General features: G+C 39.8%; 1 protein-coding gene across 18 annotated transcripts in view; it reads right to left on the bottom strand.

Annotated features, from left to right (window-relative positions):
- The window catches only part of IQSEC1 (IQ motif and Sec7 domain ArfGEF 1), a 718,643-nt gene that overhangs the window by 21,177 nt on the left and 682,851 nt on the right, over positions 1-14,615 (bottom strand). For 16 of the 18 annotated variants that reach the window (XM_073352194.1, XM_073352208.1, XM_073352210.1 and 13 more), the window contains 4 exons: positions 12,435-12,574; positions 10,395-10,424; positions 7,746-7,871; positions 3,248-3,347 (listed from right to left, as the gene is read on the bottom strand). In XM_073352194.1, coding sequence (XP_073208295.1) covers positions 3,248-3,347; positions 7,746-7,871; positions 10,395-10,424; positions 12,435-12,574 — 396 coding nt within the window. The remainder of the gene's footprint in view (positions 1-3,247; positions 3,348-7,745; positions 7,872-10,394; positions 10,425-12,434; positions 12,575-14,615) is intronic. The other 2 variants (XM_073352196.1, XM_073352197.1) reach the window with 1 other exon arrangement.

Raw genomic sequence — 14,615 nt, 5'->3', positions numbered from 1 at the left:
GCACTAACCCTCAGAATTATAGATTCTTCTTGGTCATTTTGTTTTGGTTGTTTGTGAGTAAACAGGCAGGAATGTTTCATATTAACCTCAGCTCTCCAATCACGTTTTTTGTTCAATGTTACCCACCAGTGTCATGCTTCGAGGGAGTAAAAATGTGCTTACTCTATAGGGCATGAACAGTGACATCCTTACCTTTATTTACAACAATGGGGATCATTTAATTAAAGGCATGTGTAAATGATGGGGCAAACAGCCCTTGCTTATCAGATTGTCTTCGTTTTAATTCTTGAACTAGCTGCCTGCAGTCCAGTTGTGCATCTAACATAGCAGGTCTTAACAGCTGGTCACACAAACATCTGCCAGTTGAGCAGAAAGGTACAGACACACCGAGATATACACATAATGAAGATTTTCTCCACTACAGAAAACTATTTGAGTTTTTGCTTGAACTGCTGGCCCCTGGAAATGAGGCCTCACACAGTCTTAGAACATGTGCAATAAATAATTTAATAAAATGTCTTTTCTGAGCCATCCGACCTTATTTATCGACAGAAGGTCCCCAAATTGAATACTAAGTAAATACAGATCTCTTCCATGGATTAAAGTCCATGATCCATTACTCCAACACAGGGTGCTTCCAAGTGCACAACAAAATGGAATTCAAGCATTGTAGATTTCTATTTAAGCAGAACAACAAATCCTCTCTCATGGTCATTCACTCAAGAAACACCATCTGGTGTGCGACAATCTCTACCCCCAGCTGCCAAGGTCATTGTGTTCCAAAAAAAGTATTACACTGCCTTAAGAAGCGCAGAGTCAAATACAGCTACAGTTTACACAAAGACTTATGCACCATACATAGTTTCAACCAAAAGGGAAATCAGGTCATTCACCTTTCTTGGGTGGAAGAGGAGCCAACTAGCTATTCAGTTATAAACCAGAAAAAGTGCAGAACTAAGCGGGGGGGGAAGACATTCATAACAGCTGAGCATGGAAAAGTAAGGCAACTTGATAACTATGAAGACACTTAGAGAGAAATTCAAGCTAGTGAATTGTACTTATCAGCTCTTCTGCAGAGACCAAACTCCCCAATAAAACTCCTATGCCCAGCACGGCTATCAATACAACTGAGATTCCTACAGCAGCAAACACTGAGATAAATAATTTAGGTTTTAGCTGGACTCCACTAAAAATACGCCGCTAACCTTAACATTTTTAAAACTACGTTTGTTTGTAAATATAAATGTTTTCCTTGTGGCCTATTTATGCACTAGAGATAAATGCCATACTTCCTTATCTGGAGCCAACAAATCCCATAATATATTTTACCTTTATCAACCGTGCAATGCCAATAATTTCAATCGACTCAGCATCAGCCAAATTGAAAGGTTTCGCTCCCTTTGCGTTAGTGACACTGGCCTCAGAATGTTCATGAATCGCATTCCCTGAGAACAAGTTGATTCTGACAGCTGCAACATGTAGATTTACTGGATGGATTGATATTGGTTACTTGCCTGCTCTGCTGGCCCTGCAATACTTTGAGTTAGTCTCTTCTCACTCACAGGAGTGAAAGAGAATATGAATTTCACAGGTTACAGGGGACTAGACTTTCTCTTCCCCTGCTAATGTACTGTTTGCACATTCTAAGCTCTTTGTCCATAAATAGCTTATACACAGGTTAGCTGCACACTTTGGTTTTTAACTTCTTTGGAAAACTACTTTTATTTTGACAGTTTTTAAAAATTTGATCAGGCTTTACTTTCCAACAAGAAAATGGGTTACTATAGCCCTGAAGTGTGCTTGTGAGTGTGACTGATTCTGTTGACTCATCTGCAGAATCTTTGAGGGATGGACACAACATCCTCTTCAGTGGGTTTGCTCCTTTCCCTTTAAGAAGCAACCCCAAGGCTTCTCCCATATGGGGACCTGCTCAATGTGCCTTCACTTCTGCAAGAGGCGACATATAATGAGATGGCTTGGGCTGCAGCAGCATCAGTCTGTGGGGGGCACTCAAAGCTATGCTTAATTTCCGCTGACTCCAAGATACCATAGGTCTTTATGTTTACACAGAAGTGAGGATGTGGACAAGAACCAAGAGGTTTATCGATAGCAAAAGGCATGGGGAAGCATCTCTAGGATTAGGCAAAGTCAGTAAGTGTGCCCTCTATTGAAGGTGTATGTCTGATCTTTGCCAGTGTAGTTTGCAGTTGAAGTTATGTTAGCTCTGTAGCTGCTTTTGGATGCCCAGGTGACAGTGGAGGCAGACAACTATTTTCATCTATGACCAGGCTGCAAACATTCCTGTGTGATGTGGACTGTACCTGAGTAAGTCATGCCTTTGTAACCTCACAGCTAGATTACAGCAATAAACCGTAATTGTAACCCTTTAAAAAAATCACCTGGATTTTTCAGCTCATGTAAAATACACCAACTTGTTTCTTTATTTGGATGAGCCATTTGAGCATGTGACCTCATTTTCAGGGGTTATGGGAATGGCAGGCAAGGAACACCTTGGAGAAACCAGAAACTATTGTACCACTGAACCACACTGGATTTGTTACACAGTTCAAGGTTTTGGCTATTATCTATAAAGCCATACATGGTCTGGGTGCCAAATGTCAGAGAAACCACTTATGTCCCATAGAAACAGCTATGCTTGCTGTTAGATTGCTATTGCTATTGATTCCTGGGGTTCAACTCTCCAGGAGCAGTGGCAAGATAGTCATATGGAAGGCCCCCTCTGGCTGTCTCCTGGAGACTGAGTTTGATACATCTGATGGGCGAAGCATTTAAATTACCCTGGGAACACCTGGGGACAGGAGATGCAGGTTTTTAAATACAGAAACTTCATCTAACTATATTTTGTATTTAATCTTTTAGGTACGGAGTTGAGTTATAAATCAGTAAAGATATTAAACAAACAAACAGCAGCTGAGAGACTGTTTTACTCAAATCGGTCTCTCAGTCATTATTTAGAACTATATCTGTTAATTGCAGCTGAAGAAAAAGGATACACCAAATTTGTCCTCACTGCATTCAGAAACACCATTCTGAGGCAGATGTGACTCCGATCCTTAAGCCAGAAGTCTCTTGACAGTCCTGCTATTTTCAAAGAGCATCTTGTATTTAATTCTAGGGCTAGTTCCAGCACATACTGACTTCACCTCCTAGACCTAAGAAACTGATGGGCAGCTCTTCATCCTGATATCAGAAAACCATATGGAGAAAAATAGAGAGAAAAACTTACACTGATTTTCAAAAAGAAGAACTTGCATTCCATAGAGGGAAAAGGACTGTCGAAAACTGTACGTGACCGAATTCTTCTTCTTTTGAAAGATCTTGGTGACCTGAAAATATCAATTAAAAAACCCCAGACAAAATAAGAATGTGTTCTTTGATCTGAACATCAGTGGAAAGTATTCAACTACAATAGTGAAACAATTCTATGCACACTACTTTAATTACTCTTGGTACTGGCATATCAGAAATATATATATATTTTACCCAAAGACAGCTTCCAGTCTCCAATACAGTAACTATTTGCTACTTTTGCTTTTCTTTTTTCCCCCTCCTGCACTGGAACCAGTCTATTGGGATATGATTCTACAACCTTTGCTTGCAGACAGATAAACAAGGCTTGAAAAATGTACATGACCCCTACCAACCAGAGGGCTTGGGACAAAGTATCTGTGTGTTACCATATCTCCCAAGGCCACTGCCCCTAAATCTTAAAGAAATGAAACAATTACATATTGTTTATTGAATGTAATTGAAACATTCACAATTAGCTTGCATATGTCATACATATGTCATTCGTCCCTTTCTCTGCCACATAGTTGTTTGTCTCTCCTACTCCCCCCAAAAATCTCTCAGTACTTGACTATTTCTCCCTTCTATTACCTTATTCTATCAGCCTCTTCCCTCCCTCTGCTACCCTCCACCCTCATTCCTATTCACTCCCTCCTTACGCCTCATATGTAGGGCTTGAGAGGTTTACCAGACACTTAGGGTATGTCTACATCGGCCACATGAGTGAGTTTCCAAGCTACTTCTGCCACCTCCCTCCCTAAGCTTCAGAGCCAGCGCTCCAGTTTGAGCCGCAACTTCAAAGTGCTGTCTACACAGCTGTTTTTAGAGAGAGCTAGTGTGAGCTCCACCACCCCAAGTCTGTCGACCCAGGCTGAGAGGCTCACTTCCACAGGCTGTGCAGATTTACCCAAAATAGCTCAAGGACTAAATCACTCACTAGTCCAGGAGCTAGTCTCAGATAAGAAACTGAGCCAACTCACAGGGATGGTGGTAGGATTCCTATCAGTGTGTGGTCGGTGGGATTATCTTAGCCTCCCACTAGGTGGTATCCGATAAGTCTGAAGCACGCATCCCTTCTGGCTCTTAGACGTCAGAAAGAGCTTTTCCTCTCTCTGTCCCCTGTACTACAATGAGACTGCAGAGAGGCAGAACAGGGCATGGGCCTGGAACTCAGGAGACCTGGGTTCTATTCTGGGATCTATTGCTGACCTACTGTGTGACCTTGGCCATGTCTCTTCACCTCCCAGTGCCTCTGATTCTCCTCCTGCCCTTGGTCTGTCTTGTCTGATTAGACTGTGTTTGTACAGTGCTTAATACACTGGAACCCTGATTTTGACTGAGGCCTCTAGGCACTAAAGAAATACAAATAATAACTAAATAACCTGCTCTTCAGCATCTGTTTTTGGGACCTCCTCCACCATAACTAGATCCTGCCTCTGCTGCAGCTCACAGCTTGCTCAAGTTGTGGCAGAATAAAATTGATTCAGTTCTTGTTAATTTTAACTTCTGGATATAGAGTTCCCCATTTGCACCACTGATAACTAACAAGACTCTAGTCAGTTTTCACTCTGATACAATTTGGCAAAGCTATTAGCATCAGACTAAGGGAGACAAAACACAGACTGTTTGCAGAGGATGACACTGTTGCATTGATTTACACTCATGATCACATTTGGATCTGAAGGCTATTTTTCTGTTTTTAAGGGAAGGCTGCCTTGTTCAAGCCCTGAGTAAGGAGTACAAATTATAAATAATGAGCAGGCAATGTACCTTTATGTTATCACTCACAACAAAATATGGCATATAATATCCAACCAACTTAATTCTCCAGGTAAAAATCAAAATACATTCAGACTACAAAGTACTACAAGTGTTCCTGTTTTTGAAAGTAATTCAACAAAATGCTTCCAAGCTGTCACTCCTTTTATTTGTATTTTTAAAAGACACTGGGTCAAGTTGAATGTATGCTGGGAAGGAAAGTCAACTGTAAAACATATTTCAACTTACTCAACTTATATTCAAGGGAAAAGACACGTCTAGATCATAACAGATCAACTGAACACAGATCAATAGCCAGATTAATTACCCTTTCCTGTTTTATCTCAATAGCTAGATGAGCCTTTTTTGAAACAGGTAAACTGGAACTATCACAAATATTTTTTGCAACAATAAACTATTGTACCAAACCACTTTCTTATAACTAATAGTAGTAACAAGAAAGAATCTTCAGGTTTCAAAGAAAATCATAGAATGACAATTGTGGGACTGGAAGGGACCTGGAGAGGTCATCTAGTCCAGTCCCCTGCATTCATGGCAGGACTAAGTATTATCTAGACCACCCTGACAGGTGTTTGTCTAACCTGCTCTTAAAAATTTCTGATGATGGAGATTCCACAGCCTCCCTGGGAATTTATTCCAGTGCTTAACCATCCTGAAAGTTAGGAAGTTTTTCCTAATGTCCACCCTAAACTGCCTCGCTACAATTTAAGCCCATTGCTTCTTTTCCTATTATCAGCAGTTAATGAGAACAATTTTTCTCCCTTCTCCTTGTAACAACCTTTTATGTACTTGATTAAATATATATTTAGGGGATTATCAATGATTATGAGCAAGGCTATGTTTTAGTCACAGATATTTTTAGTAAAAAAGTCATGGACAGGTCATGGGCAATAAACAAAAATGCTCAGCCCTGTGACCTGTCCATGACTTGTACTATATACCCCTGACTACATCTTGAATGTTCTGGGGGGGCACCTGGGCTGCTGGGGGAGCTTCGTGGTGCCCGCTGGTGCTTGTGGGGATGCTGTGGGGGTGGGTGCGTGCGTGCGCGCACTCCGGGGCTCCCGTTGAAGCTCGGGGGTAGGAAGCCAGCCAGGACCGCCGCTGCCAGTGAGGGCCGACCCGGGACCACAGCCGCCAATGCTGCTGGTGGGGGGTGCCCTGGGACCGCTGCTGTTGCTGGGGGTGGGGCAGTGCAGCTGGCTCCAGGGCTGCCCAAGCAGCTCGGGCAGCTCTGGGGTCAGGCACACCTGCAGAAGTTACAGAGGTCCCAGAAAATCACGGAATCCGTGACCTCCATGACAGACTCGCAGCCTTAATTATGAACAGTTGGACATGAACTCTTCCTAGACAAGTTGAAGCTCAAGGTCATATTCATGGATCACTAGAACACAATTTGGATTTTAAATAGCGTCTCCGATTTTATCCATGAATCTTATTTTTTAAATGCATTTGAATTATAAAAACCCAGGCTCCAGTCCCATGCACTGGGTGTCATCCTACAAATAAATCAAACAGTGCACAATGCGAAACAAAGGAGCGCTCAGCCCATCTTGACTCAAACAACTACTGACCAGCTAAAGCCAGATAATAAAAATAATCCAAAGCCGTGGCTGGTATCCCTTTCCAAAATGCCTGGGGAAAATGACGGGCTTAGATGTAATGAGGTATTAATGATATTCATGCAAGCAATACATAGCCCTTACAACATGTTTTTTTTTTCCTGTAGATTTGCTAGAACTGTTTTAATTTATTATAAGGATAAACTCAATTAGTAAAACTCAATTTCTAAAATTCAACGTATTTGCACAGATATACTCACTACTCAGACAAGAGCTTCCCCTTGTAAACTAAACTCTTCTATTTCCTCCAAGGGGTGTGTATGTGTGCATATGCGATGGGAAGGAGAACCTATGTTGCAGATAACTGGAGGATACAAAATCCTTAGTTTACAGCTGTTTAAATTCATAACACTCTGCCTCTTAGCACATATTGCCTCTTGGGTTTTGAGCTGTATGCTCAAACAAATTTGTTAGTTTCTAAGGTGCCACAAGTACTCCTTTTCTTTTTGCTGACTCCCATGGAAATCAATGGGAGTTCACAGCACCAAGCTCCATCCAGATAGTGCTCAGCTCCAAGAAGGACCAAGGGGCAGATTTTTAAAGGTATTTAGGTGCCTAAAGATGCACCTACATGCATAACTCCCACTGAAATCAATAGAAGTTAGGCACCTAGACACTTCTGAAAGTCCCGCTAGGTACCATCTACACCTTAGGCACCCATATATCTTTAAAAGTCTGGCCTCCAGCCTTTAGCAAGATCTGAAAAACATTTGCATTTTAGAAAGCTGGACCTTATAAGCAAGAAAATCATCATCACGTCACAGAAAACCTGGTTGATAGTGCTAGTAAAGCTCCCTAGCAAAAAACCCTTCAGCCTTGGTGCCAAAAATATGCTGATAAGACTATCAGGGCAAAGGTTAAGCTGTCTCCCCCGAAGCAAAGATAAACAAATGAATGGCAGCAGAAATCTAGCAATGAAAATATAGTTTTCTACACACTTCTTAGTGTACTTAAGAAGTCTCTCTACTTATCAGAATCTGTGTGCTAATAAAAGCTTATCTTAAGAAAAAAAACATTGTATCTGAAAATACGTACCACAAGGAGGTCATTAAATAAAAATATTTCTCGCTGGTGCAGACCAAGCTTCTGAGGTTTATTTGGGTCTGGAACTTCAAACAACCTACAGTAGCAAACAAGTCTCCGGTGGGGTAGAGAGAGAACCTATGGTATACAGAAAAGTACAATGCTGAACTCAGTTAATAAAGAGTATCTTTCTTGCCTGAAGTCTTTATGATTATGTGAATACTTCTAATATCTTTAGTTCTTTAAGACCAATAGTAGACTGTTTTTCATCACAGGATGAACAATATAATAACACAGATATATCTGCTGCAGAGCTGCAACAGATCCACAACATAATGAAATCATTAGGTCAGATATTCTGTAGGGTCTTGTATCCTGCACATTGAAGCCAATGGGAGTTTTGCTACTGTCTTCAATAGGAGCAGGAGCAATCCCTAGTTTGTATAGCTATAAAACATTGAGTAAAATAAAGCAGAAAGACTGATCACAAAGCAAAGTGTTTCCATTTTGCTGCACACTTTTAAATATCTAATACCAAATAACAGGGGATGCAAAATTATCTCACCTTTTGTGAGATGGCGAATACACCAGGCTTTGGTGGGTTTGTTTTTAATTGTTTAATTCTACCTATGTATTTCTAACATCAAGGAAAGGTGGCATGCACATCAGGAAAACATAAATGCATTTTCAGTCTGACTTCTTTTCTCATGCTGATAAGAAAACCAATTGTAACTTCCCACTTTCTACCTTGAAACATTCCTGCCTACAGCATCTACAGAAAATATAGTTATTCTGAACCTACTGAGACTTCATGTCTTTCAAATGCAAATAAGATTATTCTGCCAATCATATTAAAAAGGGATGTTTTAAATTTATATTTTCATGTAAAGCATAGAATATTCCTTTGCACCTAGGACTTGTTTTTCTTATTTTAAATGAACTATTTTATTACAACCTCTGATTCTATACGGGAACAATATGGTTTATTAGGCCAAGGAAGCTGAAAAGCAGAGATTATTAGTAAGTACACACTAGTCCTCTAAATCAGTGGTTCTCAAAACTTGCTCATAGTATGGCCTATATTTTAATATAGAAACTGATAAATGGACACCTTCCCCTCCTCTTTGTCATTTCATTGGGTGAAATCCTGGCCTTATTAAAAATCAATGAAATTTTTGCCACTGACATCAATCGTGCCAGAATTTCACCCCCAATGCCCCTGTGGCATTATATTAATAACTTATTCTCCTGGGGTTTTTGCCAGGGGAGGAGAGTTTTAAAACCTGGCTAATGCTCTACAGGAATCCAGCTGGCAGAGAATGCTAGAGAAAAGGTGCTGAATCAGTTTTCCCTAGAGGTCACCCTTTCCCACTTTTGGTGCTGGACTAGCTGTTGTGGGCTGCCACCAGAGAGGGCTTAGATGTGGGTTAAGCTGCTGCATTCCCCCCCAACTCCAGACAGACTTACTTCCCCTTGGGGCTCGCAGCCTGGCATCTGCCACTGCAAGATGACAGACTGTAAGGAGTAAACTGAACCTAATTAATTTAGAGTTAACTACAGAGACCTACATATGGAATTAAACTGAAAGGAAAATGTATTCATTCTTAACAATCAACAGAAGTGTCCTCCAGAGCATTTCCGTAGTCTGCAGGCATTGCTAAACAAACACCTAGGAAGTACTAATAGATACTTTCATTAGACTATTGAAAAAAAGCTTTCCACCACTCTAACAAGGCTTCCATGTTGACTGCTCATGCAAGGACTGCAGGAGGCAAGCAGATTAAAAGCAATGCAAGTGAGAAGTACTTCTCTGGAAGTACTCCAGATTCTCTGGATCATCCTAGAATAAAATAATAATGCAAAGGAAAATATTTATAATAATAAAATTATTAAGAGTCAAATTTGTAAAATGACATCTAATCTTTTGACAGAAGATGCTACATTGTACAAAGCTAAGTCAGGTGATGGGGAATTAGCATTTATATTTGCATTTTAAAAAATGGTTTTTACTATTATTGGCAACACTAGCCTGAGATTAAAATAAGTGGAACACTTCATTAGGAGATTCAATTTTAAGAATATAATTGTATTTGTGTGGGACTTCAATTTTTATTTAATGCCTGTTGTACTCATCTACCTTTGAAAAGAGAGTTGCAAATTAATTGGCAATATCCTCCAAACAAACAAACAAACAAGGAATAGTTGATAAAGTGAGAGCTAGGTGATACGGTGTGCCTGTTGGGACAGAATCAATGCGATTTTCATTTTTGCATAGGGCACCCTAGATAGATAGTCTGGTGACAATTTGCATTAGTAATGCACAAATAAAAAAAGACAGAGCATGAGAAAAAACAAAATCTAAAAAACTCTAGGCAATGAATTATAAACAAACTACACGAAGAAAAAACTTTCATTCTTAGCAAATCTTTATACCTTAGAGGATGAACTGACTTCTGCAGGAAGTGTTGGTGTGTTTTTGCTAAGTCAACAGTGAGAAAAGTTTGCTTAAAAGATAAATAAACTGAAAGAAGCCTACATTTTGAAAAAGCCAAAAATACAGCAGAAAAATATTAGTGTTAGTAAGGGATAATCCTGAATATTAAACTGCTTCTGATTAGTGTGGTTTATAAACCATGAATCAATATGAAAAGGAATACCTACACAACCAAGTCCATGATGCAGAGATCCAATCTACAGTAGAAAGACACATACAAGTTTATTAAACTTCAGAGAAACAGTACTGTATCATAGCAAGTAAATACTTCATGGTCTTTCTACTACTTACTTGACTAAACTCCTATAAAGTAAAAACAAACATTTCTATGAGTATATGTGGCTATTTCCTGCATTTTCTTTCACACAGTAAAAAAATTCTCACCAAATGCACCTGATTCTATGAAAAACCACTGCTTCCAGAAAGGCTGTTAAGTCTCCCTTACTGCATGAGCTCAGCACACTGGAGGATCAAGCCCTGTGTCTAGAATGCTATGTGCCTGAATCAGACAGGAGCAGAAATACATACAAATACTGTCAACTGAAAGTTTTATTTGACAATAAATATGACACTCCCCTCCCCACCCAAACACTATAGAACAGTCAAGAAGTTTTTCCTTTCCCCCTGTAGCACATGGTGTAAGACACTATTCGCTTTCTGATATTTGGTGACACCTTCCCCCAGTTCTTCCAGAGGGTCTTCAGTTCTCTTTCATGCCCTGATTCCCCTGCTTTAAACCAACTGGGATAGTCTCAGGTTAGACAAATAATACTTAGCATTGATCTTCAAAGCTCTTAACAAATAATTGGGCAACTCTTGAGATCCTTCCTCAGTTCCTAATCTGTCCCTACTCACCTAAAACTCCCTATGGCAGGTAACAAGTTGAAGCTCAAATGGTAGCCAAGAATCCATTAAAAACTGCAGCACAGCCTCAGGAGTTAGAAGGTCTGGGTTCTGCTTCCAGCTTTATCACAGATCTCCTATGTGACTTTGGGCAAGTCATTTTCAAAAAAAGAACAGGAGGACTTGTGGCACCTTAGAGACTAACCAATTTATTTGAGCATAAGCTTTCGTGAGCTACAGCTCACTTAATCTGTTAGTCTCTAAGGTGCCACAAGTCCTCCTTTTCTTTTTGCGGATACAGACTAACACTGTTGCTACTCTGAAACCTGTCATTTTCAAAAGGCGCTCATTGAGATGTGGACCTGACTTTCAAAAGTGCTGAGTATCTGGAGCCTCTACTGACTTCAGCTGCAGGTTTGGGAGGATCCAAAAACAAAGGCACCCCAAATTAGTGGACATTTTTTAAAATGTTGTCCTGAATTTCTCTGTGCCTCAGTTGCCTCATTTCCAAAAAGGGGATAAAAATACTTCCCTCCCACACAGGGATGTTGTGAAGAGAAAGTAATTAACGATTGTGAAGCACTTCAAGATCCCTGAATAGAAATCAATGACTAAGTACAGAACAGTCAGAATCATACTCAGCACTTTTGTGAACTAAGTAAATATTATTATCCCGTTCCTACAGATAGAGGACATGAGGAAGAGGAGTTAATTGAATTGCGAAGCCTAGAGAGGGAGGGAGCGAGCGAGTGTCAGAACCAGCATTAGAACTCAAGAGAACTTGGTTCCCAGATTATCTCTTAGACCATAAGATTATATCACTCTCTAATACAGATCTTCTCTCTTTTAAACATGGGCCTGTACAGCCTGTTTTAAGGAGGAGGAAACACTGACATCAATAAAATCTTTAATTAAAAGGTATAAAGCTGAAATATGTTTTTCTAAGACATCACTTTGCAGCAACATGCTCCAGTCGTTTTGAAATATAATCACTGAAGATTATTAAAATGCAGACATTTCAGAGCCAAAATTCAGGATTAAAACTAACAGGGAGAATATGTGGGTAAAACAGGTACATTTTATAATCTTTATTTAAAAAAATAATTTGTAATATTCATAACCTCACCATGCACAGATGTGCAATTCTGTCCAGACTAAAGTGCAGAGAAATGTTCACTTGCTTAGTGAAAGTTATGAAAACAAGGCCATCTTTGTAGCAATTTTATTACATTGACATACTTCCCATATTTTGTCATTGTCCAGTCCAATTTATGTTTACAAGAAGCCTCAGGTAGCATCCCTTGCCCGGCAACTCTCAGTCATCTGGCATAATCAGCTTAAGTTTTAGTGCAAAATTAACTTACTGGTTTCTTTCCTACGATGAGTTTTTCGACCTTTTGGACCTGGGATACATGATCTTCATTTGTCTTCAGTTCCCGTTTGCGGATTCGCTCATATATTCCAATCAGCATCTCTCGTGGGATATCTTCACCATCATCTACACCTGCAGAAACCAACAGCTTTCATTACCACTTTGGCTTACAATGACCTGACTAACCAACACTGGCTCCTCTCCACACTTACAGCTCAATAATGTGGGCTTCTTAGCAAGAACAAGATAAGGACATAGGTACTGTTTGTTTACCTTACTAACCACAAAGAAGGAGCTGCCTTGTTTATATGGATCACTAATATACCTGTTAATCTAAGTAGTTCTGTTCCATGACCTAATATAGTCAAATAATCTTCCAGCCAACAAGCAGTTGAGGGAGTCTAAATCCTTTTCTGATGCACTGTCATTTTGCCAATCTTACAGCAGAAGAAAACACTGTTATATATTAAAAAATACAAAAGTGTTACTTTTCACTCCCTCATCACACCACACATCCACTGACTGAAATATTTTAATTGTGAATTATACTTTCGATTTTTTTTTTAAATTACTAAAGCAAAATTTGCCCACAAGAGTAATTCCCTAAGCAAACCTTCATAGCTACTAAGGCAGATGAAATAAAAAACCCCCACTATATTAAAGTTTAAGTGAATTTAATGCAGATGAAAGTTACCAGATAATGTTCTTGGACACTAAATTCTACCTTTGTCCCCAGAACAGTATAGCATAGGGCAGAACCAGTACTATGATTCCAATCTTCCTCACCAGTGCTCCTCAGCCCTGACCTGCAGGGATCAGCTCTACAGGCAAGATGGGAGTGCAGTCTTCGTGTCCGTTCAGTCCTGGGCCTCTCTGTGGAGACTACCAGCAAGGGTGCCAATCAAACAATGTGAATTGTGGTGGTGGTTTTGGTGAGGGGGACACTTGTCTAGCAGGAAGGAAATAAGCACCCTGAGCACCTCATTCTGCAAGCTGACCTGCCCAGGTAGGTAGACCTTTGCACCAACACACCCAGTCCCAAGGAGTCTGACACATTTCACAAAAGCCACCTAACAGTTTTCACATTCTAGTGACTTTTGGTCACTAATGACCTCAGCTGGATTTGAACTAGTGAACCAGAAGTTCTGAATCCCACATCCCAGATCAAACACTTTTCTCTCCCATTTTTTAAATGAAACTTTTCATTTAAGTCATAGCCATACATCTTATACAAACCAAACTAATAATACACATTATTCTCTCTCTCACCCATCTCATTTGCTAGATCTTCTACCATAAATAATAACTATTATCCAGTCTGAGATGACATTAGACACCTTATCATACAAGTGTGCTGGTTAATGATTAAAATAATTTTAACTAATCATTTCTTGTTTTAATATTAATTTTGAGAGAATGCAGTTTACTCTAGAAGAGCATTTTACACTAATTCACATCAGTCTTGTTATGCTGTTTTAATTTTTAATACTGAATAATTATTGAGAGTATTCCAACAAGCGCGACAGAATCCTGGAAGTTGCTCCTGAATTCCTAACTTTCATGGACAGAATCCAAATACACCTTTTGCACGTCAAATCTGGTGAGTAATTTAAAGCACAGGTCCTCAAACGTTTTAACACAGGCTGGACCACATCTTAACAGATATCTCCCCTCCCATTCATGCTCACCTTCTTTCCCATTTGCAAACGCACAACATCCCTGTGGCAACTACAGCAATTGCTTACATAAGTAGTCTGATGACAATATTTAATCTTTTCTTAGCAGCTGGAAGCAAGGGGGAGCTTGCACCATGTGAACAGCTGCAAATGCTCCACAGACCACAGCCGAAGACCCATCCATTCATTACAAGTTAGGAACAGTATAGCCTACTAGACTGCTCTCTATGACAAAAGTTATATATAAAAAGCAATAGTAGGAATCTAGTAAGAGGGAGCCTCTAGAAACACCCTTGCTCTGATAAAACAGTCAAGAACATAGCTGCTAAATGAGCATAGAAAGTAGGAGTATGAGGCCATTTTCAACCTTATTCTTCTGTAGACTTTTAACTAAAATGACAATACTAAACTTAATCTTGTTTAGCTTGCACTCTACACTAAAATGTCTGCCAAGGATAGCGTGCAATACTGATTTATAGGGAATGAAATGGAAAACC

Source organism: Lepidochelys kempii, chromosome 7 (genome assembly GCF_965140265.1).
Source record: "Lepidochelys kempii isolate rLepKem1 chromosome 7, rLepKem1.hap2, whole genome shotgun sequence".
NCBI classification, from domain to species: Eukaryota; Metazoa; Chordata; order Testudines; family Cheloniidae; genus Lepidochelys; species Lepidochelys kempii.
Note: the sequence above shows the minus strand (reverse complement) of the source record. Positions and strands in the feature narration are given on the sequence as shown.